At 43.2% G+C, this 26,655-nt stretch overlaps 1 protein-coding gene and 1 non-coding gene across 8 annotated transcripts in view; both read right to left on the bottom strand.

Annotated features, from left to right (window-relative positions):
* Positions 1 to 16,990, bottom strand: part of kirrel1a (kirre like nephrin family adhesion molecule 1a) — a 53,121-nt gene extending 36,131 nt beyond the window's left edge. For 3 of the 7 annotated variants that reach the window (XM_036146211.1, XM_036146213.1, XM_036146212.1), the window contains exons 1-2: positions 15,991 to 16,090; positions 15,774 to 15,845 (exon numbers count right to left, since the gene is read on the bottom strand). In XM_036146211.1, the coding sequence (XP_036002104.1) occupies positions 15,774 to 15,845; positions 15,991 to 16,075 (157 nt within the window). In that variant the 5' untranslated portion in view covers positions 16,076 to 16,090. Of the gene's footprint in view, positions 1 to 15,773; positions 15,846 to 15,990; positions 16,091 to 16,666 lie in introns of those variants that run through there. The other 4 variants (XM_036146214.1, XM_036146215.1, XM_012861492.3 and 1 more) reach the window with 2 other exon arrangements.
* Positions 16,991 to 19,395: 2,405 nt separating this feature from the next.
* Positions 19,396 to 19,469, bottom strand: trnar-ucu. The gene has a single exon. It is a non-coding gene; the product is annotated as a tRNA-Arg (tRNA).
* Between the last annotated feature and the right edge of the window lie 7,186 nt (positions 19,470 to 26,655).

Here is a 26,655-nt window from a genome sequence, read left to right as displayed (position 1 = left end):
GTGCTGGCTGTTGGCTCGCAGTCGACGTCCTGCTGGAAGGTAAGCTTCTCCCCCAGTCTCAACTCATTTGCAGCTTCTAACAGGTTTTTGGGAAGGATTTCTTTATCTGCTTTGTTCATCTTTTCTGTGCCCGTGGAAAAAAGGGTCCACAACACTCCTTGTGAGACAAGGTGCAGTGTTAAATTTTAATCAAACCATAGCATTTTGCCCGTAAGCCAAAATGTTGGTGTCTCCTGACCAGAGCACCTTCTTCCACATGAGTATCTGTGTCTCCGACATGGCTTAATGGAAACCATAAACAGGACTTCTTATGTCATTCTTTTAGTAATAAATTTATGAATGCCACTCTACCATAATGTCCAGATTTGTGAAATTAATGACAAATGTCCTCTTTCCACCTGAGCTGTGGATATGGTTACTTCTCTGATTAATGCTGTCCTCAATCACCCCATCAGTGTAGGTAGACAGCCATGTCTTGGTAGGATTGAAGATGTTCCATCCTCTTTCCACTTTCAAACAATGGATTCAACAGAGCTCTGTGAGATGTTCAATGCTCAGGATATTGTTTTCTAACCTAACCCTGCTTTAAACTTTGCTATTCATCCTATTAAAAAACTTACAGTCAAATTACACCCGGGTGGGCTCTATTTGCCAGTTAGGCCACCTGTGAAGGCATTCATGGGTGGGTGGGGGTCGGCGATCCTAAATCATGAAGGATTATAAAGTGTTAATGAGCTGCTAAAGCATAGGGATGAGGTCATCTATGAGGCATGTTCGATGCAACGCAGTTCTAATCCCCTGCTCAGAAGGCATGTTGTGTTTTCATTTCAACTTGGGAAAAAAATAATAATGGTAAACTTATGTACCCGGGACCTAGTTTTAATGATTACCATGGTAGTAGTATAGTATTAGTATAGTTAGTCAAAAATAACATGATGATTATAACAATATTTAATGATTGTGCTTTAAAAAACAATGCTTGTTACAGATCAAGAGAGCTTCTGACTGTCCATGAAACGCATCGTCTAAGATATGTCGCAGCAGATGCGTGCATAAGACGGTGAAAGTAAGTAGGCCTATAGGGTTTCATCCAGAAAACTGGCTATGCCGGATGATGGTAGATTGGTTTTAAAGGCATTTGCTTCCAAGGCCTTTGGATGGGCACTGGTTTGTTGTATTGTTGCTTCAGTATTTATTTATTCAACCACTCAGCAGAGCGTTACGAGGTGCAGCACTGTGCAGCCCAAAGGGGGAGCTCACACCGACAGAACCTCGTCACTGGCTGTCCCATCAAGCTAACAACAGCTAGCATTAGCTTATGTCATCCGGGAGGTTTGCTACTACATTGTAGCAGATACAGGAGCTTTACTTCATTTTTTATGTTGCTCTCAAACATCTGCGTCATACTATTAGCTTAGCACATAGCACCCTTTAGAATTTCTTTGCCAGGGAAAGTTTTTCTGAACAACTCTTTTGTGTTTATCTTGTCTATGTTTTTATCTGGCTGTTCTCTACATGCTAAAAACTGACAAGGGCTGCAGGAAGGACACAGGCTAAGTGTCTGTGCGCTGCTGCCAGAAGAAGTGCGACAATTTGGGCAAATGTGAATGGGTCAGTTTATATAGATTTTGAAAAACGACGATACAAAGATACAAATCTGTATCTTTCAATATTTCCTTTTTTTGGTATTGATTATATCGAGGCATCAATTATTTTGACAACTCTACTATACCACTTTGGTATCACTGTTACTGGTGTGTAAAAAAAAAATGCCAATGATACAATAGGGGAAACTCTGAAGTATGTATATTTAAAAAGAGCAGCAACTGTTTCATGTAAATTAACTTTGGACTTTGTAACTCCAAAAGGAAAGCTTTTTGAACATTATTTAGACGTTAACTACAGGGGCTCATTTGTTGCAGCTAACAGTCAGCAAGTAAACATTGGATGCTCTGGTTTTATCTGTTTAACTGGTTACAAGCTCGTCAGATTTATTTGACTGCTAGCATTGTATACCAGCATCTGATTACACTCAGCAGAACAGCCAAAATAATAAGAAGACTATGTATGCCTCTATTTATAGTGTCAATACGGCAAACCTTCATAATAAAAAAAGGCCTGTCCAAGTATAAAGAGCTCTGAGCTTCAGATAGCATAATGCTAATTAAAACTGCCTACAGTATCCTCCCTGCTCATGAAAACACAAGTGTGTTCAGGTTGCAGGCTGTAAATGAGCCCTGACAGATATCATTTAAAACAGAAGACATTCTGAGTGGGTTGGTGAGAAGCTGATGAAATTATGACAAAAATTAAAACTACTGCTGCTACCAATAATAATGGTAACATTAGTAGTAGTTGCAGTAAAGTTAAACTGATACCTGTAATGAATATTCACACAATAACTATAATACATTTCATTACAAACATACATGGTGGAACGAGATAAACTTTTACCTGAGTGTTGTTGTTTTGTTTTGAAATTAAAATAAGCTGTATTTAGTTAGACAAAACAGTGGTCTTTATGTCTTCAAAATGGGAATATATTACATAAATGGCAATTTTGACTGAAACAAGTTGGCAAAATTGTGCACACTGATTTTAATTTTTTTAGAAATGCTCTGTGCCCTAAGTTATGACGCTTTTTATTCTCCTAGGATTTTACGCAACGAAATTGAGATAGAATCAAGATTGTGATTTGACAGTAAGAAATGTTCTTTTTTTTGTTTTTTAGATTTGTTTTTTAGTTGTGCATCTTATTCTATCAACTTTTATTTAATCAATAATTATACATAAATTTGTGTTGCTATATCCCACAAAATCCTAATAATATAAACGAACCTTTGTGGTAAGGAGACAAAAGATATTTTTTCGAAATGCTAAGCAATAGAGTAAAGGTGCAACATTTTAATGAAGCAAAATGTAAATGTAGAAGTAGAAAAAAGTTAATTACAGGTCCAAAAATTGGGCTCAGATATTTGCATTAATAAAAGAAAGGTGTACAGTTACCATAGCTTTTTAGTTTGAACATTTAATATTTTGTTGATCATTTGTTGAACTTTTTATCTGTTTATTCCTAGCCACAAAAACAAAATCCCTTGCTGTATTTAGCCAAATGTAATGTCCAAAAAGATGAGTTGAAACTCAACTCAGTGGATGTTTATGAGTCTACTTAGTATGTAACATAAAAAGACATCTACTAAAAACAGAATTACTTTGGGCTGCAGATAATATTTTCCTTTTAATACAATTTCATTTGTCAATGAAAATCTAACCCTAAAAAAATTGCAAACAGCTCCATTTGCTGGAGGGCCAAATACCACCATTATTGAACTGCAGCTGGGAGCCACACAAAGGTACAGTATTCCAAGGATTCCCATGCTGTACTATGGACATCCCTGGTCAAAGGATTCACCAATATGTTCCAGTTTTCAGTATTGGCCTTTTGGTTTGTACCATAGAGAAAGCTACCAACCGAATACAGCGTTGTTTTAAACCTAAACACATGCAGAATATACTGTAACACACAAAGTGCTCAACAATATGTTCTGTAGCGCAACTTTAAAATGGACCCCAAAACAGCGAGGACTCCCAGCTTTCACAAAAGTCTGCTACTGGAACAACTAAGTCTCTCAAAAGGTGGACTCAACCAAAGCTTTATGTCCACATTTTTCAGCAACGATGACGTATGTATTTGACTCACCTGAAATGAATTCAACCCAAATGCAAACATCACCTCTTACTGGAGAAAAATGAGCCACGGTCCAAATCCGGCTACTTGCAGCATTTGACCAGTCTAAAATGGCGTATCAAAAAAACAAAGGGTTCTTAAATATAAGTCAAATAGTAATAACAGGGTTCCCACGGGTCTTTGAAATCCTTGAAAGTTTATGAATCTGAAAAAATAAATTCAAGGTGTTACGAACGGGAATCGGACCCCAATGATAACCCGAAACAGGTCAGTGGCGTTTTGAAATGTGTTTAATTAAAGAGAGGAAGAGTGCGGCTTCTGGGGCGCGTAGCATGCGCTAACCGTCTGGCAGCCCTCTGAACGAGCGCTGGCTGAGAGACGGCTCCGGGGTTAACTGCCGCTGGCAGGCAGAGTCCGAATGGGGCAATCCAGAGGAGCGTGAATCCAGGGGCAGTCCAGGTCCGTTCACAGGGAATCCAGAATCCAGCGGCGGTACTGACAGGGGTGTCCAAGATCAGGTTCCGGTTTGGTCCAGGTTCGGTGCACGGGGAAACAGTCCAGGGGGAAACGGGTTACGATCAGGCTGGGTCAGACGGGGCTTCGGCAAACTCAGGAGTCAGAAGGCGGATCAGGTCGGTAACGAGCAGACAGACAGGTTCTCAGGATAGACGCTGGAAAGTACTCAGTGGTTGGCACGAGACGATCTGGCACTGGAGACTGATAAGGACGGGCCTTTTATGCAGCTGGAGACAGGTGGAGCCAGTGAAGGTTGATTGCGCAGAGGTGGAGAATGAGCAGGTGTGATGGTAGAGAGCAGGGTCAGCTCCAGTGCCAGAATCATCACACAAGGCCCTTGAAAGTTATTGAAAACAGCCAAAAAAAACACCTTGTCCTTGAAAGTCCTTGAATTTTTTTGTGGGGTTGAAAGTTCACACGGATGACGACTCATGTGTCATTATTTTACTACCACACGATCTTTTAAAATTATGTTGATTCCGCAGACTTTTAATTGGCAAAAGTACGTTCGCTCTTCTTCGTTAGTTGGTAGGCTACGGTTTAGGCCTACATGCGTCCAATAGGTTACATTCACGCAGTGTTGCCAACTCAGCGACTTTGTCGCTATATTTAGCGACTTTTCAGAGTCAAAGTCAAAAACTAGCTTAATCAAAGATGAAAGTAAGTGAAACAAATTGATATAATTCTGATCATCTCAATGCTGCACTTTTTTCCATAAAATTCCATGAAACGGTAGGCTAATGTACATCTTATATGTAATGTAGTATGGCATAGCCATGTACTGTGGATATAAATGTAGGCTATGAATATGATCAATATCAATGTAGGCTATAAATTAAGTCCACTTTCTTGCATTGCTTCTGACCCAACAACTTCTATGCCGTTTAGTCTTTTATTGAATTTGCATTGTATTAAAATATGATAACCTATTCCGCGGCCACAGTAGGTAAATGCCGCCACGTGTGGTCCTTGAATTTGAGGAAATTGGTCCTGGAAAGTCATTGAAAGGTCCTTGAATTTGATGTTCACCAAGGTGTGGGAACCCTGTAATAATCAATAAAAGTCAATCATCTGTTATTCTCAAATGTTAACAGATATATTTAGAAATTCAAACAAACAAAATTCAAACCAAACAAAAACAACAACACTGAGCCTTTTCAAGTGGGTTTTAATGGTGTATGATCTACATACCGGTCCAGGCATTGGCTGTCCTTGCTAATTGGTTATTAATTTTTTAAAAATCAAACAAAATCTCCAGCCAGTTCTATATGACCTACTTTTGAAGTTCTAGAAATCGTAAATCTAGAAATATCCCAAACGTTGGCAACTTTATAACCCAGGTACGTGCCAAACGATGATTCTTATGTTGCGCTACACCTCTGCTACTTCTGCAAAGGCAGAGCAGGCCTTGAAAACCAAAGCTAGAATTATAATATTCATACAAAACAATGGCTGGCATTTCTGATGGACAAAAGATCCTAGCATTTATTTCCCTATCAGTATCTTTGTCGGTTAATACTCTAGTAGCCGCTTATCTGATTTATCACCCAGGCCTCATAAGTTTAAAGCACCCCTGTGCACAACGGGAGTGTCTAGCACATCTGCTTATCGGGCTGTGGGAACTACCACCTGTGCCTGTCTTCCCTCAACAACATGGCGGCCTGACAGGACGGCCATAACAACCCATCGCCACGGCAACGCCACTATAGGAACAAGCGACAGGCAGTGAGCAAGGGGAGGCGACCCGCTGAGCATCAGCCCAATACAAAGGTGTACAAAGGAGGTGGGGGTCAGAGCAAGGGGGGGGGGGGGGGGCAGAGAAAAAACCCGAAGACCCAAAGACTCCTTCCTTTGTTTGCCCGCTCACTCCCTTCCTCTGTCCTCTTACCTTGCCCCCCCTCCCCCTAACTTGCAAATAGCGACCTCTCTTTCTTGTTCTCCTTTGTGGCCTTGGCCCCTCTACTCATTCCCCTTTCCCCCTGTCATTATTGTGCAAGCATCTTACACTAAATTCCTACGCCTTCTTGCCGCTCCTCCATCGCTGCTGCCCTCCCGCGTTACCTTTCTACCTCCACGATTTCAGGTTCATTTACGACGGGTTCGCAACAACAAACAAACAAAAAAAAAAGATTCCGACCGTTTCGACGCCCTGCCCTCGAGAGCGCGTGTGCTTCTGTGGAGTTTTCTATGAATGCGCGAGTGTGCCGCCCCTCCGTTCTCTGGGGGCGCCTCTCAGGCGAGTATTTCACATCTGAAGAGCTTTATTTGTGCGGAACCTCTGTTATAGACATTGTTACCATGGCTACAGCCGACGAGGACCGCTGACATAATGATAGACACGGTGGCTATGGCAACCCCCGGGATCAGCGGTGGGTAATATGATAATTCACAAACGAGGCATCCGACACCTTACAGCCACGTGAAAAAACGCCGGATCGGTGGAAAGCCGGTCCGCCGGGCGGTAATCTACAATCCTCAGAGCGTCCAGCATGCAGAGCGATTGACAAAGAATACGCTCCTGTAACCAAGGGTGACCACATCTAACAATAGCCGTCCTCTGGATAAGCTCGAACAAGAGGACACAATAAATATCACGCTGCCTCTCTGCAGCAGGGCACTGTGTAGCTCGCAGCGCGTGAGCCGCCACTGAATTCAACTGGAACAATCAATATCATAATGAATCTATAATTCCCAGCAGTCGCTCCCCATTGATTGTGGCAGGCAACCCCATTCCAAAAGTCTAACCACCCCTTCGCCCCCCACCACAAACACCCCCAGAGAGCACGTAAGCAACCACATCATGAGTTGATTCAGCTTTCACATGCCTCCTGCTTCCACCAAAAGGCCCGCGGTACAGCGCAGCGCTGGAATGAAGCGGGGCTGTTTTACAAGCGGCGTCCCATCGATAAATCACTCCTTCCAAGGTCTGCTTTAATTCAATCCAGTGCAATCTAATTTTATTGGTATGTGCTGTAGCTTCTTGCAATGTCATCTGTCACAAGGAAAAAAAGGAAAAAAAAAACACATCCCATAAAAGCTGGGGGCCTTGACCTCGCAATGTTCATGCAGAGTCTCTTGGAAATGTCAGCAGCTCGACTGTTGTTTCAGAAAGAAGGTCTTCTGAAGCATACGTTCTGAAATGTGTTACACATCTGGGATGAGGCCCCTGGACAACTGGCCCTGTACGTCTGGTCCTGGCTAAGGCTGCAAAGTATCACAAATATCAGGCTGTACATTATTCATAAACCTAAGGACTGTCATCACAACATTTGCCAGTATCACCGTCACTAAGTGAAGGCAGGACACAACGGCTGAGACAGATGGAGCAAGGGTTTGAACCAGCAACCCACCAATTACTGGGCAAACTCCTAGCTCCTGCACCACAGCCGCCCCGACATGAAAATGTTCCTTTAAATACGGACATTTACATGAAAGCTGCGGCTAAATTGAACAGGTAGTTAATTCTGTAGTTTTGCTTTAGTCCATATAGGAAAATCTAAATGCCAGTAAATGATAATCAAAACTGTACTGTTATAATCAATATGTATGATTATTTTAGAAATAGAATTGTTGCATTTTAGTTGTGAATTAAAAGGGTTTAAAACATGTTTTGCTTTTTTTAAGTTAGAAATACAAGATTTGATCTCACTGATTTACTTTCAAGATGTGCTGGATGTCTCCAAAATCCAAAGAGCTTCTCGTGAAATTGGTCATCACTGATTGGCCGATTGTTCGTGTCAGCCCAGGACACAAAGTTGACTGGTGGGATCTAGAGATGCACCGATCCAGTTCTTGTCCGATCCAATCCTATACTGATACATGAACTGAGCGTATCGGCCGATACCCGATACCGAGTCAATACTACTGCTGAATGAATGAACCGTATTGCCATGTTTGTGGTGTTGGATTTATCAACGTTATCACCACCCCTCTCAATTTTCGCACTGCAGATATTGCATGTTGCAGTCGAGCTTGTTGGCTGAAATGCTCCATGTTGCTCTGATCCGGTATCGGATCAGTGCATCGCTAGTGGGATCCTTCAGGATGTATATGTGTCCATAATGTTAACCAGAGGCAGCACCACGCTTGAGCTTTGCAAACCTGATACCAGGTTTGCAAAGCTCCAGAAACTTGCTTAGAGGAAACTAGTTTGGCGAGTTCAAACATAGCTTGGTTACCCTCAGTTTCATTTCTTCCAGCAACCGGGTGAAATGCTTTGAAGCAACAGAAAGGTGAATGTATTGCCCAACCGTTTCCTAGCATCAGAGATTAATTCATGGATGGTGATAATATCACAAGGAGGCGGTAATCCACCAATTTCCATTTCTTGAGGGCAGGTTTTTGGCAATTTTTACATTTGCCCTTGGTCCGACACACCTAAATCCAACGGCTGAGCCGGTCAGAATGCAGCCAAGTTCCAACGCACCTTCCTAATGAAACCATTTTATCCATTCAAGTGTAAAGAAGCTGGGAGACATCAAACAGTTGCAGGACACCAGCCCTTGAAAACTGAAGTTTGTTACCTCTGATGCTCCTGTCCCGTTGTTTTTGAAGAATATAAAATGCTATCAAACAGTTTCACTAATTTTATTTGACTAAGATAAATGTGAAAATGTACGTTTAAATCAGCATTGGCATCTTGAATATATTGAAATGCTCGTTATTTACTGTCACCTTATATATTACAGTTTCCAGACTAGAAGTCACTCGAGCATAAGCCGCATCAGTCAAAAGATGCGTCACGAAGAGGCAAAAACGTAAATAAGTATTGGACTATACGTTACATTCATTTGGAAAATTATTTTACAAAATACCTGGGAGGCTGAATAGGCTAAATTAACTCCAACAATTGAGTTACAAGCAAGTTCTCAGTTGTCTTTAAAGTTTCAGCGAATTATTTTCAGTGGTACAGCTGGCACAAGCCTACAGTGCCCTCTCCAACCCTCGTCCATCTTCACTGAGATTATATAAGCGATGGTAAGATGGCAGAACGATTCTGTATAATAAAGTTATTGTCAGTGGGTTGTGTTCATATCTTTAGTTCTCCTAAAATAATGTCTGCCTTTTATCTCTTCAGTAGTTAGTGCAAGCTAATGCTAGCTGTGGTCAGCTTTCACAAGACAGGCCGCAAAAGTACCAGAGAAGGAAGAGTCATTTCTCTTTTTACTTTTGTTTCAGGTCATTTCATTTTGCCATCTTAGTCAAATATGCAGACTACAGAACATGATTGTTATTCCTAAAAACCTGCCGGAAACAAAACTAAAGTTGATCAAACTGACAAGAAGTATAACGAAAATAAGTTTGATTCTCATCAATGAATTTAAAAATGGACTAAAATATTGCATGAAGGAGAAAACCATGGTGAAAGGTCAAGACTACCTTTTTCATTCCCAGCATTAATCTTTCCTCTAGGACTGATAAACGGATTTTAAGTTGTAAACGGCTAAAACTGGCATTTCTCTGTAATTTATTGTTTTTATGGATTAAAATAGCAGTAAGTTCGGTCGACCGAATATGTAAAGATTTTTTCAACAAAAACTGATCTAAAACTGTTTCTCAATGGATGTCTTTGATCGTCTCTGTGTATCATATGTACATTTTCAGCCAGTCTCTCACCAAAATGTACTATGGTTACATTATGAAAAAACTCCTGATTCTTGATAAATTACATTCTAATCCAATGTGCTGTCAAAATTACCACTGGAATTGGGGCGCAGCGTTGGAAAAGGAGCAGGAAAATGTGACCCACATACGGAGGCCTCAGTCGTTGATGAGTCCGGACCCAGGCAACTCTGCCACATGTCATTCTACTTCTCTTTACACCCATTTTCTGTCTAGCAACTGTCAAACAAAGTCCACTTGAGCCACAAAATAAAAATAAAAATGTAATACTGTCAACTGTTCTATCATGTTACATTGTAAGACAACTCTGAAACTAAAATAAACGCCATTTACTTTAAACCCAAGAATTGGTAGTCTAAATTATGGATTATCCATTCCAAACCCATTATCCAACTGTGTTGTGTCAAACCAAGGGCTAGATCGGTCCATATTTCGCCCAGGATAACTGCTTAGCAAAATAACTCAAACTGGGTCATTTCTAAACCAGCAGTTTTTAGAGCGTAAGCACTGGAGGCAAGTCTCTAGTTATAGTTATTGAACAAATTTCATCTACTGAGCAGTTGAAACGGTAAACCGCAAACAAATAGGTGGCAAGAACAATAAGACTAGACTGATATTTAACCAAAGGATTGAAGCACTTCATTGGTAAGTGGCAAGAGTTTTCTCCAGCTGCAACTCTCCACTTATTGCTGCCCACTGCCAGTTAGCTGGCTGAAATACGGACACCACACTTTTCCCTCCCTTACAAAAAAAAGAGCAATACGGCCATTTGGAAACATATCTAGACGCATGGAACACAGACGGTGGTGATGGGGAAACTAAAGCCACGCCACCCATCACTTTTATTAAGCTAATGCTGTTTTGGAAATACATTTGGCAAGCTATGAGGATGTGTAAATGTTTATACGTGTGTAAAAATTTAAAGGAACAATAAATAAACGGTGTACATAACATCCAACCATCCTGTGCCTGCCTCCTTAAATAGAGCTAAAACCCATACAGTATTATTAAACGGAAGAATATCATAGTGTTTGCGTAAATACCGTGATATTGTGGTGTTTTCACTAATGGTTGTCGTACTGGGAGAACCTCATAAAGTCCGAGGCACAGTCAATTATTAGTCCTGCAGAGTAGGAGCCAGTGGGCCCACAATCAGGTTATAAGGTCTTCACTACGACTAGATTCCCAATGTTTTAGGCCCTGCAGCCCATTCTCCATCAAACTTGAGATGACTTGCAAAAATGGAAATCAGGCGAATAGTCTGATCTGCATCTCCGAACCGTGAGCGCACGGCATTGAAGTCAGCTCTGCCCCGAGGTTACAGCGTTAAGTTGACGGCTGCAGACCTTGAGAGGGGCAGGCATCTGCACCGCGTTGTTTTAATGACCGGACTTCAAAGACATTGATGACTTTTCGCCGCCACGGGACGGATGGTCATTAGTCGGCAGCGGCGTAGCCCGCAGGCACGGGGGGAGAGGACGGCGAGCGCTGCGGCGCTTCGCTCGGATGCTGACCCCGATGCTGTTCTGGTAAAGGGCAGGATGGATAGAGCGAGTCTGATGTGTGCGCCTCAAAGGCCCTGTCCCTGCTTTGGAGCACCAACTGGGAGAGTGACATCAGCGTCGGCAACATTCCTGGAGGAGGAGGGGGCGAGGGGGAAGAGGAAGAGGCGGTGGGAGGGGGGGGCAGAAAAGACTACATCCCAAAAGTTTTTCAGATAACAGGGCTAACACCCCAAAACGAAGCAACACACACCGGTCCCGTTTGCCAGCAGATTTCATTTAGTGTGCCCCGCAGTACACGGGCTCCTCTTGCTCATCATGTGCTCCCTGTTTTAATTCATGTGCTTCTCCTCCTGTCCCCTCCCCCAACTCATTCTTCCCCCCCCCACCCCTCTCCTCGTTCTCTCTCCGCCGACCAGAGGAATGCAAGAACCACATCTGGAACTTATTAGAGAGTCGGAGAGAGAGAGCAAGAGAGAGGAAGGGGGGAGATGGAAAGAGAAGCATTAATAGTTTTGGTGGTGCGGAGGGGGAAGTCCAAGAGAAAAGAGTGTGGGGGGGGGGAGAGTCCAGGAGGGGACAGAAGGGGGAGAAAGAATGCACTTTGGTAAGCAGAAAAGGGGATCGCGCTGGGAGAGAGCAGAAGAAGGTTTCACGGCGATTAGAGGCGGTTAATCTCAGCGAGGATGATACGGGGGACGGGCTCAGCATGTCCCCCCCAACCACTGCTCAACCCCGAGCCAGCGTGTCGCCTGTGAGCCGCCCCGCCGTCCACATTCTGGCCCTGCCAAGAGGGCAGTCAGGCCTGAGTAATGGACCCTTTCTCTGTCCACTCCTCCTCTGCGTCCCTCACTTACTTTCCTCTCCCCTGGGCCACTTTTCTTTTCCTCCACCACAGCCTCCCCCCGCCCCCCCAGCACTGCAATCTCTAAAACAAACAAAAAAAAAGTCTAATTACTCTAGATCGGGCAGCACCCACCTGCCCAACAACATGGCCTCTCCTTGCCCCCACCCCCCCCAAAAAAAAAAACACTAACAATAACCGCTCCTGGCTGGAGGACATGGCCAAAACACGGCCCAGAGATGCAGTCAGATGAGATAAAGCCCTCCCTCCCTACCTCGGGGCAAGCAGCGCAACTTTAGTTTCTTTTTCACTCCGCTTTCTTTTTATAACTCCAGTTGCCCCCGGCCAGTCAAACGCAATCACATTACAGGGGCTTTTAAAACCTGGTGAAACATTCACTTAACAGCCGAGGATGCACACTTCTGATTAAATCTATCAAGGAGCCCCAGTCAGATAATGAAACATCTGCCTCTACGACTCCGCTTCTCCTCAGCAACACTTTCCAAAAGCATTATGGGACACTGGAGCGCGGCTCTGAAACAAACATCAGCGGCGCGTCACGCACGGGCAACGACAAACAGAGCCCACGGTTCCTTTCAAAGAGCGTACGATCGCAGACTCCAAAGCCACGGACGGCTTTCCAGCTGCTGCAGTGATTGCTTTCAGTGGCTGGAGTCAATTAGGGATGCGTTTTCTGTAAACGGGCTCCGTTTAAATCCTGTTAAAAACCGTGACCCAAATTCGCTTATTAACTTGCATGGATTCCACTGACTGGGTTCCAAAATCAAGACCACATTTCTGCTTTCAGACGCACAGTGAGTCATTCGGAGCCGGGCGGATGGGGGTTCAGCCCAGCACCGTGAAACAGTTTGTTAGCCTCGACGCTTTCAAAAAGCTATTAATAGTTGTGGAACTGGTGATCCACCTGGAGAATCATGACGAGTTTGACTTTCTGAAGGTGAGACCTCTGGTTTCCGCGCCTTCCCTCCTGCTTTTTATTTACCTTTTTTTGTACAATCTACTTCCTGTTAAGAAATAAATCCCTCCAAACGACATGCTTTGTGGTCGTCGTTCCACAAAGATCTTCAGTGCCGATGGTGTCACTCAGTCGCATACATTTTAGTTCAATCGTAACGGCAACGCGGTGCAGTCAAATTCAGTTTGATAATGCCAATTAGTAAAAGGCCATCTAGCTAAGGACGCCCGGTTGATTGCATGGTGTCGTTGACTTTGCAGCAATCCCTCGTCCTGAGAAAGCCTGTGGTGAGTGTGGAGAAGGAACCTCTCCCCTTTAAACAGGCAAAAAACCTCCAGCAGAACCTGGCCAGGTCTGCGGGCCATATTCATACCACAGTTTTTCCCACTGCTCAGGCTCAACCAGCCAGAGGTAACATCAGAGCAGGGGCGAGACCTCACGGGTGCAGTGTGTTTCAGGGTGTCACTATGCCCCCCCCCCGTATGAGAGGATCTCTCCTCAGTGTGAGCCTATGGGGGTGAGGGGACGCCTAACAACTCCACTCTAACCTATCCAGACAACGTAAGTCACACCATTAGGTGCGTGTGGATGCTCATTATAATGAATCCCTACGTTTGCTAAACCTGCAGTGTAGAAGAATTTCGTGGCAAGGGTTTCGTAAAACTGAGCTTAGACTATTTTGATTTCTATCTAATCGCTGCAAAATAATTACATGAAATTATTTACAGTAACGCCCCACAGCGAGAAAGACCATGTGCTCTAAAATGCCGTTTTACGAATAGTTTTACTTTTTTTTTATTGATTACCGAGTTGACATCTTAAACCTGCTTCAGCAAACAATATTATCAGTTAGTTTGTACAGGTAAAAAAAAACACTGGATTTTTTTTTTTTGTCCTTGCTTACAGTAACTTTGATATTACCAAATGGCTGCCAATATTTCAGAAGTTGAACTCTCAAAAATCGAAATGATACAGCAGCTACTTGGCTCTCTTCCGTTTAGCCTTCCTGTTATCTGATGAAAATCTTGCTCTCTCTTGCAGCCTGAATAAACATGGGTTATGTCTAAAGATGCCATGCTCTGACTTTGTTTTAAAAACCTTACTGGTACTGGAATTGGCTAACATATTCACTCAGTACCGACTTCCACACAGAAAAGTGACACCAGTCCCTGGTAGCATTTAGTTGGGCTATGTCCCCTGGTCATTTTTGTGATGTTGTGTGATGTCCCACCAGCTGGCTATGGGGACAACCTCGAATATAAGTCAGAAAAACAGTAGGGATTTAATTTAACGTACATGCACAACTCAAATCTGCTCGTTGTGTTGTGAGGCTTCTGTAATGTTCTTTTTCACTGCCGCTATTACCGCCCCCTTTGACTCATTACCATTGCACGTTGCAACCATTAAATCTGATCCACCGACCCGGCCCTGCCTTCAGCGGCTGCAAAAGCCAGCCAAATGTGTCTGACTCTTTCCAGCATGTGAACATTTTCTCCGCTGAACACAGGGAAAGAAACCCGTCTGAGGTCTGCGATTCACAGCTCAACTTTGTGATTCAAAGCGGGGGGCCTACAGTGCGGTCGGTGGCAGCGGAAGATCGTGGCCCCGGGGTCTGCACGGGAGCGCAGAAGACGTCACATGGTTCCACCTGCACGGGGAACAGGCCTCAGTCCGAGTCAGCACTTCAGCTGCCCTGAGTCCAGCCCTTCAGCCCTGAGGCTCATTGGTAAGTTAAGGCAGAGAGTTTGCATAGATTGATTATGCAGTAACATTTAACAGCTGTGTTAACGGCGCCACTTGCTTTGTGAGTTACCACCATGGCGGCATGCAGATACAAGGACGGGATAGTGAATCCGTCTCTCCTGTGGTGCTGCTGGAGCAGAGACACACTGTAAGCAGGCATGGCTGCAGCTCTATTATTGACTTTAAATAAGGCACTCTGATATATCAAAGCTTTAATTAGCGCCTCAGCTAATAACCACCCAATCATTAGGGGACAATTACATATGTGCAAATTACAGGCCAGGTTATAGTATTTTACTGGTCTAATGAAGAGATGGGAGTCCCGCTGAGCTCAAAAACGTAGGGCCGTTGATGTCTGCTCTCTTTGGGCTTATCTGTAGACATCTAATATTTTCCCAGGAGTAAAAAAAGAAAAAAAACAACAACATCAACACATGTGAGACTTCACACATCCCTTTGAATCGGACGGAGCAAAAAGTAGCCTATTTCCATTCTGACAATCTTGCCTGGTAAGAGTAAACACCTTTGTGTGTGAGAGCAAATCTTGGTGTAATGAGCAGATTACGGAGTTGTAACAGCGCAGTGACAGACAAAGGGATTAACGTGTGCAGAGGCTGAGCTTTCAGCGGGCAAACTGGGGGATCTGACAGCCACGGAGCGCCAGACTTTGTCACAGGCGACGCCGCGAAGGAGCGCCTTATTTTGTGGACGATGACAACTAAACTCGTTTCTCGATGTTCGCTCCGACGCGAGCCCAGTCCGTGAACGCTGGCTGTCTGGGTGGCTGCTGAGCGGGGCCAAGCAAGAAAGCCTGGCAGACACGGTGACATCATCTCTTTCTATACCTTGCCTTCCCTGATCACGCCCACCCCCCCCCCCTACCTATGATGGAGTGGTCGGCGGGCCAGTCAGCGTGCACGCTCCCGGCTGCCTGAGGTACACAATGAGGTGGATCTAAAAGGGAAAATATGCAGATGTAGCTCAATCAAACAGGTAGCTCGGGGAATTGACGAGCATCCTCTCCTCCTCTTCCCTCAGCCTCCTGTCTCCTAGCAACTGGGCTCCAGCTGTGATTGTCATAAGCCAATAAATAGCCTACCTGGCTCCCCATTGTGTGTGTAGATGGTACAAAAGTTGGGGAGGGCGAGGGAGCCAGATGCACTGGTGGTGCTGCTGCTGCACATGCAGCCCCTTTGTGCACAGAGGGAAATGAAGGCGCCCAGGTAGGAGCCTAGAAAGGGAGGATAGGGGGGGGGGCTGTGATTGGAGGGTGGCGCTGCTTGGCAGGGGCCTCTGTCCGTGGTCAATCACTGTCATTCCCGTCACGTCCTCACCGCCTCACCATATCACTGCCAGTCTCGGAAACGGCACGCGGACGGCGCTCACGTGCACAAAGGTCATTTGGGCCGGTGGGCGCGCGCGAGCGCGCTGGAAATATAAGTCCCCGTTTAGCGCATGCACGCGCCACGTCGACCGCAAACGGAGACACGCGCAAGACATTTGTAGACAAAAAGAATGAAGTTAGCGTCCCGTTTTTTTTCTTTTTCTTTTTCGTTTTATTTTTATTTATTTATTTTGCATGGCTACACGTGCACGCGCAGAGACACGCGCCAAAGGTGATCCATCGCTGCGGCGCCTATATGGGAATGCTGTGAAATCATGCGAACATGCTCCGGGACTAACGGGACAGGGAGCCTCCAGCATCGTTACATCACGTTAACGTTAACGTCAATGCCCACACAGCCCTGGACGTCCAACACAACACGCAGCCTTACCAGTGTGGAGACTGAACGCCAAACTCAGGAGCAGCAGCCTCTGCATGGTTCAGCCGACCAATAAGTCCGTTATTGGCTCAGACCTCCGTGAGGACAGCATCAAAAAGCGGGAGTTCTCTGACTTCTAGCAGTGACCGCAGAAACGACTACAGCCTCCAGAGGCACTTCTCCGCATCTGTCTCCCTCGCTCGCTCGCCTTCACACCATTTTTAGCTCCAGTTTTCCCTCTCCGTTCCTTCCCTTGTTTCTTTTCACCTCTCTCCTCTGCTCCTCAGCGACAGACAGTCCGCTTTCTACTCCACTCCGGAGCTCCAAGCGCGCAGCAAGGAGGACTTCTATAGCTTCCCTTCCCGACTTTCAAAATAAAACCCGGATGAAAGCAGCTGATTTACAGTAAAAAAAAAAAAAATGGCTGTTTTCCTACAGTACAAGCACATCTCAAGAAGGCACTCAGAATAGAGAACAAAAGAGCAATAACTCAAAACAGAAGTTTTGAGTCCAAGGGTCATGACTTTTAATCTTTATAATCATTGCTTACATATTCTAACAAAAATTCAGTTGCTCAGAAAAACGCAATATTATGTGAAACCAATAGGAAGAATTTATGCCAAAATAGAAACATACTGTTATGGCCTCCATGAGTATAAGTGAAACTGCTGATGTTACAGTTGTCCAGAAGACAGCCATCAACTCCATCCACGAGAGCATGCCTCTGGTTTTCATGCATGTACCTAATTGGAAAGTTGAGTGGAGGGAAAACCTGTGGTAGAAAAAAGTGCATAAGCAACAGCGATAACACATAAACATAAACAGAGATAGTGAAGCGAAGCCCATGCAATAGCCATGTTTCTGTATTATGGTCACTTGTGTTTTCTAACAGACCCCCCCCCCCCACACACACACACACACACGCACACACACACACACACAGACACACACACACACACGCGTGTCAACTGAGTGAGAAAAAAATTGTGCACTTTACTAGTTAAGTGAGGACTTTGATGTAAAGTGGGGATCTTTTTCTGGTCCTTACCTTTTTCTTGGCTGGGGGTTAGGTTAAGGAATAGGGTGTGAACTAGGATTAGGTTAGGGTCAGGGTGTGGTTCATACGGGTAAAGAATTTGGGTCAGGGCTAGGCCATACAAAGGGTTGAAAATGAATGGAAGTCAAGACAAGGTCTTCAGTTTGTATTTAAAACAAGGTGTGCGTTTTCAGGAATTAAATTCCTGAAATAAAATATATTTCAATTATATGATGTACATGTGCACATTTGATATAGAAATATAATTAGTCTAGCTCATATTAAAGATTTCAATGGTACCTAGATGTAATTAGCAGGCCCGTGTACTGAGATTCTAGTTAATTTCAACAGCCTGACTAAATATCCTCATCAAAATATTTCTACTGTCGTTTCTATCAAGCCAAAGCCGACAGAAGCAAAAACAAAAAAAAAGATCCACAAATACAACAAAAGAACATTTATTTATTTATTTCTCTATTTCAACACGACGAAAGAAATAAAGCTGACCCAACGTGAGCGCGTTCTGCTTCCTGTGTCGTATTCGTCATTTCTGACTTGACGTCATATTCTCATTAGCGGCGCATTCCTTTCTCTCCCACACACAACGCCGCCTTGTTTCCCCCCTTTGCCTCGTTCAGATGATGCGCAGACGCTTTAAAACGTTTTTGAAAACAAAGAAATAAACGACACGATCATGTTTGCCGACGTGACACTGTTCAGATAGTGCAGGTCCCAGCGTAACCTTTGACCATGACGTCATTGCGGATTGAGGTTAACTGGATTAAAAAACGCGCTGCTGTGGCTGAATCAAAGCAGGAGTTGACTATTGGTTTTGAAAGGCAGCAGTTCCTTAAAAAAAATGTACCTGCCGCATTTAACCTGAGGTGGACTACTTGGCGCGATGACGTCAGTTTGATGAAAGCGCCTGAGCGCGTGACGGATAAACAGGCCTGTCCTCGTTCCTGTCATATAATGTAGGCTGTCCTGATGGAGTCCCCTGAAAAGTGGAGCTGTCACAGCTCAGCGGGTCCCCGCGATGAGACCCTCTGCCCCCGGACACTGATGCTGGAGCTCCCCCTAGCGTCCGCTTCATCCAAAGCACTTTCCATCCAAACGTAATCCCTGAGCGGCTCCTGGAGGAAGACATCCCTTGTCTCTGCGTCGTAGCCCGTGCACACATGGAGAGTTCTGACAAGAGATAGGAAATGTGTAAACCTGATCTGAACCCGGCCCTTTAAATGAAAGAAAATGCAATTTACACCCATCTTTCAAGCTTTCAGAGATGGAGCGCAAATAGCCTTTATGCTGCACATGCCATGGCAACAAATCATAGAAAAATATATTAGTTCTCGCAGCAGGTACGTAATTACTATTTTTTTCGGGGAAAAAATCACAACGTTAGACCAACTTGATCAAACAGACAACTGATAAACAAAACCGTGTTTTCCTTTCTTACGGTCTGCCCAAAATGCTGTATGTTTGTGTGCGCATTTATATGTTGATTTTTAGAAAATGAGAAAATGAGAACAGGCTGTTTTTTTTGCAGAACAACAGATGTGTGGGTTGGGGTGACTTCAATCATCCCCAGTCATGTACACGACTGTCACTACAGATGGAATCTCAACAAAAGCATCACCACAACGCGCGTCTTTTCTCAGTGAACAAAAACAGCCGCAGACCTGCCGTGTCGGCATACAGAGTGACCCATCTCTGCCGGGACTCGAACCCGGAGCCTCTGGATTAGAAGTCCAGCGCGCTATTCCATTGCGCCACAGAGACTGCGCCAGCTGATCACGCCTCCAACATGGCTAAGATGCATAGCATCCTCACCGATCTGTACAGCATCAGGACCATTTTTTTTTTAGCCGACATATTGGCACTGCTCATGTTGACCACTAGATGGAGCTGTCGACGCGCGTGTTAGACATCAGGCTGGTCAATGTGCAACAGGACGTTGAGCATCCAAGTCAAGAAAGTAAATTTGTTTAATAAGAAATTTACCTTTTAATATGAAGGTCTCTCAATAGAAACCTTTGTTTCATATTAGTCTGATAGGTGTTCCTTAAAACCTCAGGCAACTACAATGGTGGATTGCAGAGTATGGTATTTGTGTGGGTCAGGATAAAATGTTTAAAGGAATAGGCCTATTTTACAGTTTCGGTTACTTAAACAAGTGATAATGGCTGTAAAATCAAGCTTTGAGAAAATAAAGCGGCTGTCGGTGCGAAATCTTCTGGAGAGTAGTAAAAAGAGCATGTAGGCTATTTAGTAAACCAGGGTAGACATTGTTTTAGGTGGATTTATTTATTTATTCATGTATTTCTTAATTCACTCATCATGTTCACGGACTTTGGCAGTTTGCCACCGTAGACATATTTCCGATCTCTTTCAGAAAGGATGCCCCTTCCCCCAGTTAGCTCATGCATCCAGGCTCCTGTACAAATTTACTTTACTAATCAGGGATTTAAATCTTGTTATTGCTATTACTATTTACCATTACATGCAGCTGATTTCTACAACAATGGGATTTACAGTGCCACCAGTTTTGCACTGTTTCTTTCATGGTCTGGAAATCTCTCATAAAGCTCTCTGTATTTTATGTTGGGTATGTTCTATGTAAATTAGTGCACTAGTTTGTCTTTTCTTATCTTTGTAAGAGATGAGCCAGCATGTTAGAGGCATCTTTTCATCTGTTGCTTATCATCCAGTCTCTATTATTTTTTGGGGAATTCCCTGCACTTTGTATCTGTTGGCAGTTCATTGCCTTCTCTCAGTTAATGAGGAGCCATTTCTATATAACTGCAGATTCAAAGAATAACAGTTTAAACAATGACAGCAGTTTGCCAACATCTGGAAAAACACCCAAACCGTGACCGTAAAAGGAAATTGATTAGAAAGTTCAAAAACACCCCGAGAACCACCAAGGCCTAATCTCCCGCTAAGTGTGTACCGCTTACAGCTCACTTTTCACAGATAAGTCATTGTTCAACCCTTATGGACTCAGAGAACAAGCCAAAACCCCCGCTCCAAAATCAACACTTTCAGCTGTGACTGAATGAGAGGATAAAATTCTGACCACAAAGAAGTTAACTTGAAAATCTGTTCATCCTTAGAAATTCGCAATGTACTACACAATTGTACACCACGTTGTGTTGCTCTTTCTCCACTGTTGTCCTGATGATACTCAGCGATATCTATCCATAAACCCTGATTCAATAAAAGCTGCATGACTTTACATTTTCTGCTTTTAATTTCAGACAAGACAGAAGCTGTTGTCTTTAGAATAGAGTCTTTAAAAAAGAGACCACTTAGTCATTCTCTTAATCTGGGTGACACTAAATTGGCTTCCAGTGATAAAGTTAAAAATAGTTGGTGTTATTTATGACCAGGACATGTTATTTGAATCCCATATTAAACAGGTTTCTTTCACCTGTGGAATATCGCCAGAATTAGAAATATTCTGTCCAGGAGTGACGCTGAAAAACTAGTCCATGCATTTGTTACTATAAGGCTGGACTATTGTAATTCTTTACTATCAGGAAGTTGAAAGAGACTCAGAGGAAGACGACAACAGAAATTTTTAGTGTGGTTGACCCCATTGCTAGGTGTGACGCTGTCTTTTAAGACTTGTGATTAGTTGAAAGTATAAAAAAGAAAATAAATACATAAATGCGCTCCTAGTAATGAAATTACTAGGTTAAGAAATCTGTGTCATGATGATGAAACTTAGCAGAATTCAATAATTGTCACACTGCACTAAATATGTTTGAATGCTCCTCATTTACATCCTAAGCATCATTTTGATTAGCCTGTTATGTTTATTCACCATGCTGGTCATTTTACTGCTTCATCTATGTGGTATTCATGCGCGCTCACCTGTCAGCATTTTACTGGGATCGCCTGCTTGTATAAAGCGGTTGGATTTGTCAAAACGACTGACATAAAATGGAGGGGGGAAAAAGGGAGGAAAAAAACCGAGGAACCGTGGCTCTAACTCTGGCTCTGGGAGGAGAATAGAAGAGAATTAAACGGTCAATTGGTCCCTGGATCATGACGCAAATAGACAAACTTAAAGCACAGATTAATGCTACTTTTTCTCTGCATGTCTTGGTGCTTTTATGCACCAGCCTGGAAAGTGAGAATCGATCCGTGCAGCGATCAAAAGCCAGAGAGGAGATGGCGTCACACAAGCAAAATCCATATGAGCATTTAGGCTGCTGACGTCATCATGTACAATACAGAACATACTTTCTCACCTCTTTCATCTTGTCTAGAGTATTTATGTGTGTATTTTTCTTAAATTTTATCCATTTTGTCTAAAACATTTATTATTGAGAGCATTTCTGTAAACAATATAAAAAGTCCTCTGTACTATATTCTATGTACATTTCTCCAGTTTTCATTCATAATTATTCAGTATTTTTCCTATTATTTATTTATCCTCAGTAAAATTCTGTCTCTAGAGCTGCGCCTTTAACATGTCAGGCCGCTGAAACTAATTCATTTCCCTGCATGGCGATGATAAAGTTTATCTTATCTACATATTAATAATTGTATGATTGTTAAATAAGTTTATGCACTTATTTCCTCCACTGTTTAGGGGGTGTATCAACCAATCACTATCTTCACTGCTTAAGACACTCTTAGGCTCTCTAAAATCCCTCCTCACTACTAAATTTCTTTTTCACCTTAGTTCTCTTTAGGGCTAAGATGCTTTATAATACCTTTCTTCTTACTGAGGTAAAATTCTAAGAAAAATCGGTGGATTTGGGAATTCAAAGATTTTTCCTAAAATGACATCACTAAGAGCTACTCTTAGTCTTAGGATTCTTTTTGAATATGGATGCAGATCTTTTAGCTATCAGGCTCCTCTCCTGTGGAACCAACTCCCACTTTTAGTTTGTGAGGCAGACACCCCGTCTACTTTTAAGACTAGGCTTAAAACTTAGAGCTTATAGTTAGAGCGGCTTAGGTTAGCCAGACTTATCTCTGTAGTTATGCTTTATGCTGAGGCTGCAGCAGGACAAAAAATGAACACTTTCCCTCACTGTACAACATTTTCCTCCTGCTCTCCAAATTTTGCTTTTAATTCAACTTTTACATATATGTTCTCTCTGTTTTTCTCTTTTCATGGTAGCTACACCTGACCAGGAGTTCTGTTGCTGTTTAACACAGTTTCTCTCCTAGACACAGCTATTGGCCGAGCTTTTACTGCGACTAGCTCTATGTGCTCTCTTTCATTCCCCTAGAATTAAAAAGTGTCTCAGAGTATTTCTGATTAGCTGGGTTTATCCCCTAGACGAAGCCAATAAAGGAGCAACAAGTGTTTTCCTCTCGCATGGAAAGTATTCCTGGATCAGTGCTTCTGTGTTCTGCATATGCTTATTGTCCTCAAACCCCCTGTCACTCATGATGTTTCCTGACCGTGCTCACTGAGTCTGGTTCTGGTTCTGCTGGAGGTTTTTTCCAGTTAAAGGGGAGTTTTACTCTCCACTGTACCTTCATGATGCTTGGTATGAGGGACTGGTGCAAAATCAACAACACGATGCAAGTGACTGTCCACTAAGGCTACATGCTCATCCAGAAGGAGTGAATTCTGCAAGCGATCTCTCAATGCAATCTGTTGGGTTTCCTTAGGTAGAAAACTTTTAATCAATCTGTTTGGATGAATTGATAGAATTGACTTTGCAAAGTGCTTTCAGCTGACGTGTCGCGAACTGGGGCTATATAAATGCACTGAATATATAAATACATTAAATGATGTTGCCTGTGCTTAAATTGAATCAAAGCAGAGACAATTTGAGGTCTTCATTTTGACCAAACGCTTTAAAAAGATTTAATTATTTCATTCTGAAACACACTTAAGTTAAAACGTGCAGCACACAAGTATCCCCAATTTAATCTTAATGAGCAACAGCAGTTTTATGGAGTAGAATGGGCACCAATGCATTGGCCTGCGATGTGGACTGCTTCTAGTAACATGACCCTAAGGATACACCTTTGATGGCAATGATGTTAAGAATTAGGACAGCGAGCACAGATGGTTTGCTGGAAATTGTGGGTGAAATAACCCATTTCTGTTGGATATGAGGTGTATGAGTGGAACATCAGTTATTCTGGGAGCAGCATGCTCAGTTAGACAGTCTGGGACACAAGGCTATGGCACAAGGCTATCAGATAGCACCCCAGTGGTGACACATTATTTTTCTGATGGCATGTGAGGAGGTGTACCACCCTTGCAGTGGCGTGTACCTAGACTTCTTTATAAAGCTTAATCAGTCCGGGCTCTTGCCACATTCATTTACCCTGCGTCGTGATCGATCAGGAGCCCGTCAGCGCTGATGTGTCTGTAAAAATTTCTCTGACTTTTCTAGATTAAACCAGTTAAAGTATAGATTTCTGTTTCATGTGTGGTATATTGAACGCTCTAAATCACGTGGGGTCACCCCAGGGGAAAGAGCTGGGGCAACCAAAGGTGTTTCACTGCCGACAGGGTGCGGTAGCTTTAACACTGTCAAAAGAGAGAAACTGACACAGAACAAAGGGGGATAGTTGCATTTCAGCTATAAAATATCCGCTATTGAAACTCATTTCAAAATTACACAAGGGGCCCTCATCAGGATTCAGGTGTCCAAGTAAACAACTCACACCAAACAATAGACCCTAAGACCCCAGGGGAGGAACAGGCAGGACTACTAGAGTCTATTTGTATCTGACTTGGAGCATTGTGCTTAAACACAGCAGCACCAAACTCCAGGATGCTCAACTGTGAGCCTCCAGAATTGACTGACTTTTGGATAGGTGTCGAAATGTATTCACAAAATAAAAATGAGCAAAGCTCTGATTGCCTTTGATTAAAGCCTGTTGTAGTTGGCATGACTGGGATGATTGAGGATATACACAAGCATACCCCAACTAGCTTAGGATATATTGGCCTGATAGGCCCTTTGGAGTGTAAAATAAACATATTTCTGTTCCCCTTTTATTCTAATGTATATTCATTTGGTGTTCTGAGGAAATCCATCCATCCATTTTCTACCATGTCTATCCCTCATGGGGTCATGAGGGGTGCTGGTGCCTATCTCCAGCTGTCAATGGGCGAGAGGCGGGGTACGCCCTGGTCAGGTCGCCAGTCTGTCGCAGGGCAACACAGAGACAAACAGGACAACAACCATTCACACACACACTCACACCTAAGGACAATTTAGAGAGACCATTTAACCTAACAGTCATGTTTTTGGACTGTGTGAGGAAGCTGGAGTACCCGGAGAGAACCCATGCATGCACAGGAAGAACATGCAAACTCCATGCAGAAAGACCCAGGGTAGGACCTTCTTGCTGCATGGCAACAGTGCTACCCACTGCGCAGCCCGTTCTGAGGAAATAAAACAGAAAGAAAAAATCTTAAGGAAGTTCCTACAGATTCGTGGAATCATGCTACTTTTAGTCATGGAATTTCTCTAAGAAATGACCTTTTTTTGAGATTCTTGCAGGAAACCACCTCTAACGTCAGAATACTGTATAGGCTTTTCAGCTACTTCCTTTTTTTTTTTTTAAACAGCAAGGAGTTCCTAGCATGATGTGTTTTCATCATAAAATACCTGCCCTTGAGACAAATAAAAATGGCTCAGGAGCCAATTTTGCAATTTCGCTGTGGGCTGAGACGAGTACACAGATGCTGAAGTCTTGACCTACCTTGGAATAGTTCATTTTGTAATAAAGAGTTAAAGTGCCCATACTACCACCAATTGGAGAAGTGAAATTGCTAAACAACTTCTATGGAAATCATTGGTAGAATGTTTTCTCTTTTCTTAATAATTTTATCACATAGTGATGGCGTGGATGCTTGTCCACAAACCTCCAACTGTGGTATTACTGTGACTCCGGAGCTTCTGTGGCAGCAGGACGAGTAGCAGGGCCTCAACACATCATCTGGCCGTCACACTTTTCTTCATTTTACCTTACAGTCTCCTCAACTGCTGTAAATTGTCCTCAAAGACTTTTTAGCACAAGAGTCACAAATAATAACCATTTATGAAATAAGACACCAGACGCAAAGCTAGCTAAATATAACCTTTTTATGGAACGCACACTTTGCTTTTGCAAAAAAATATATTTCATCTTTTTTGATGGACAAAAAAAAAACAGACATATACACATTTAGAAGATGCGGATGCTTATTGCTTGTAAAGCTGGCGTTTAAAGTAACATGGACAACTGGAGCTAGCAGCTGCCTACTGTGCTTCGCTAAAAAGTGAGAAGCTAGAAAGGAGAGAAAAATAGACAGCCGTGTTGACCTGCTTTCCCTTTCAGAGGTCTACACAGCTTCTAACCCTATCTGTACGGTCATGTTAACCCCGTCCGGTTGCTGCCCAGCAACGGCAGCTGCTAGCACCAGAAGCACAGAACAAATCCAGCGGTCACAGTTGGAGCGATGGCTCTTCAAGACGCACAGTCCTCTATATGACATCAGCTTGATAGCAAAAGTATAAAAACACATACAAGGCTCTACCTTAAAACTAATGCATCGGAAGCTCTATGTGCAAATATATAAAATCCAGTTGAAAAAAAAGAAGAAAAAAAAACACACACACAACCAACTTGACTTTTAAAGCATTTACAAACCTCTGTGCACGAATCGCACAGAGCATGTCATCAAAGAAAAATGGGAAATCTCTCCAGACAGGAAAGCTGCCATGACAGAAAAACATGGAAGGTAATAGCTTCGGATTAGTGGGTGGTTGGGGGGGGCTTTTAAAAAGAATACATTCAGTCAACATCTTCCTGAAGAGACTTGCAAATGAAAAATAGTTCAATGAAGACTGTTAAAGAATGGTGATGGAGTTATTAGTACTCTTCTTTTTTGTGGCAAGGGTAGTAGTTGACCATTAATTGCTGCACGAGACGTCTAAATATTTAATAGTGTGCCATAATTGGAATTGGAATGTAAATTCTTATATGCTGT

The sequence above is a fragment of the Fundulus heteroclitus genome, chromosome 14 (assembly GCF_011125445.2).
Source record: "Fundulus heteroclitus isolate FHET01 chromosome 14, MU-UCD_Fhet_4.1, whole genome shotgun sequence".
NCBI classification, from domain to species: domain Eukaryota; kingdom Metazoa; phylum Chordata; class Actinopteri; order Cyprinodontiformes; family Fundulidae; genus Fundulus; species Fundulus heteroclitus.
The sequence above is the reverse complement of the archived record's forward strand: the minus strand, read 5'-3'. Positions and strand labels throughout refer to the sequence as shown.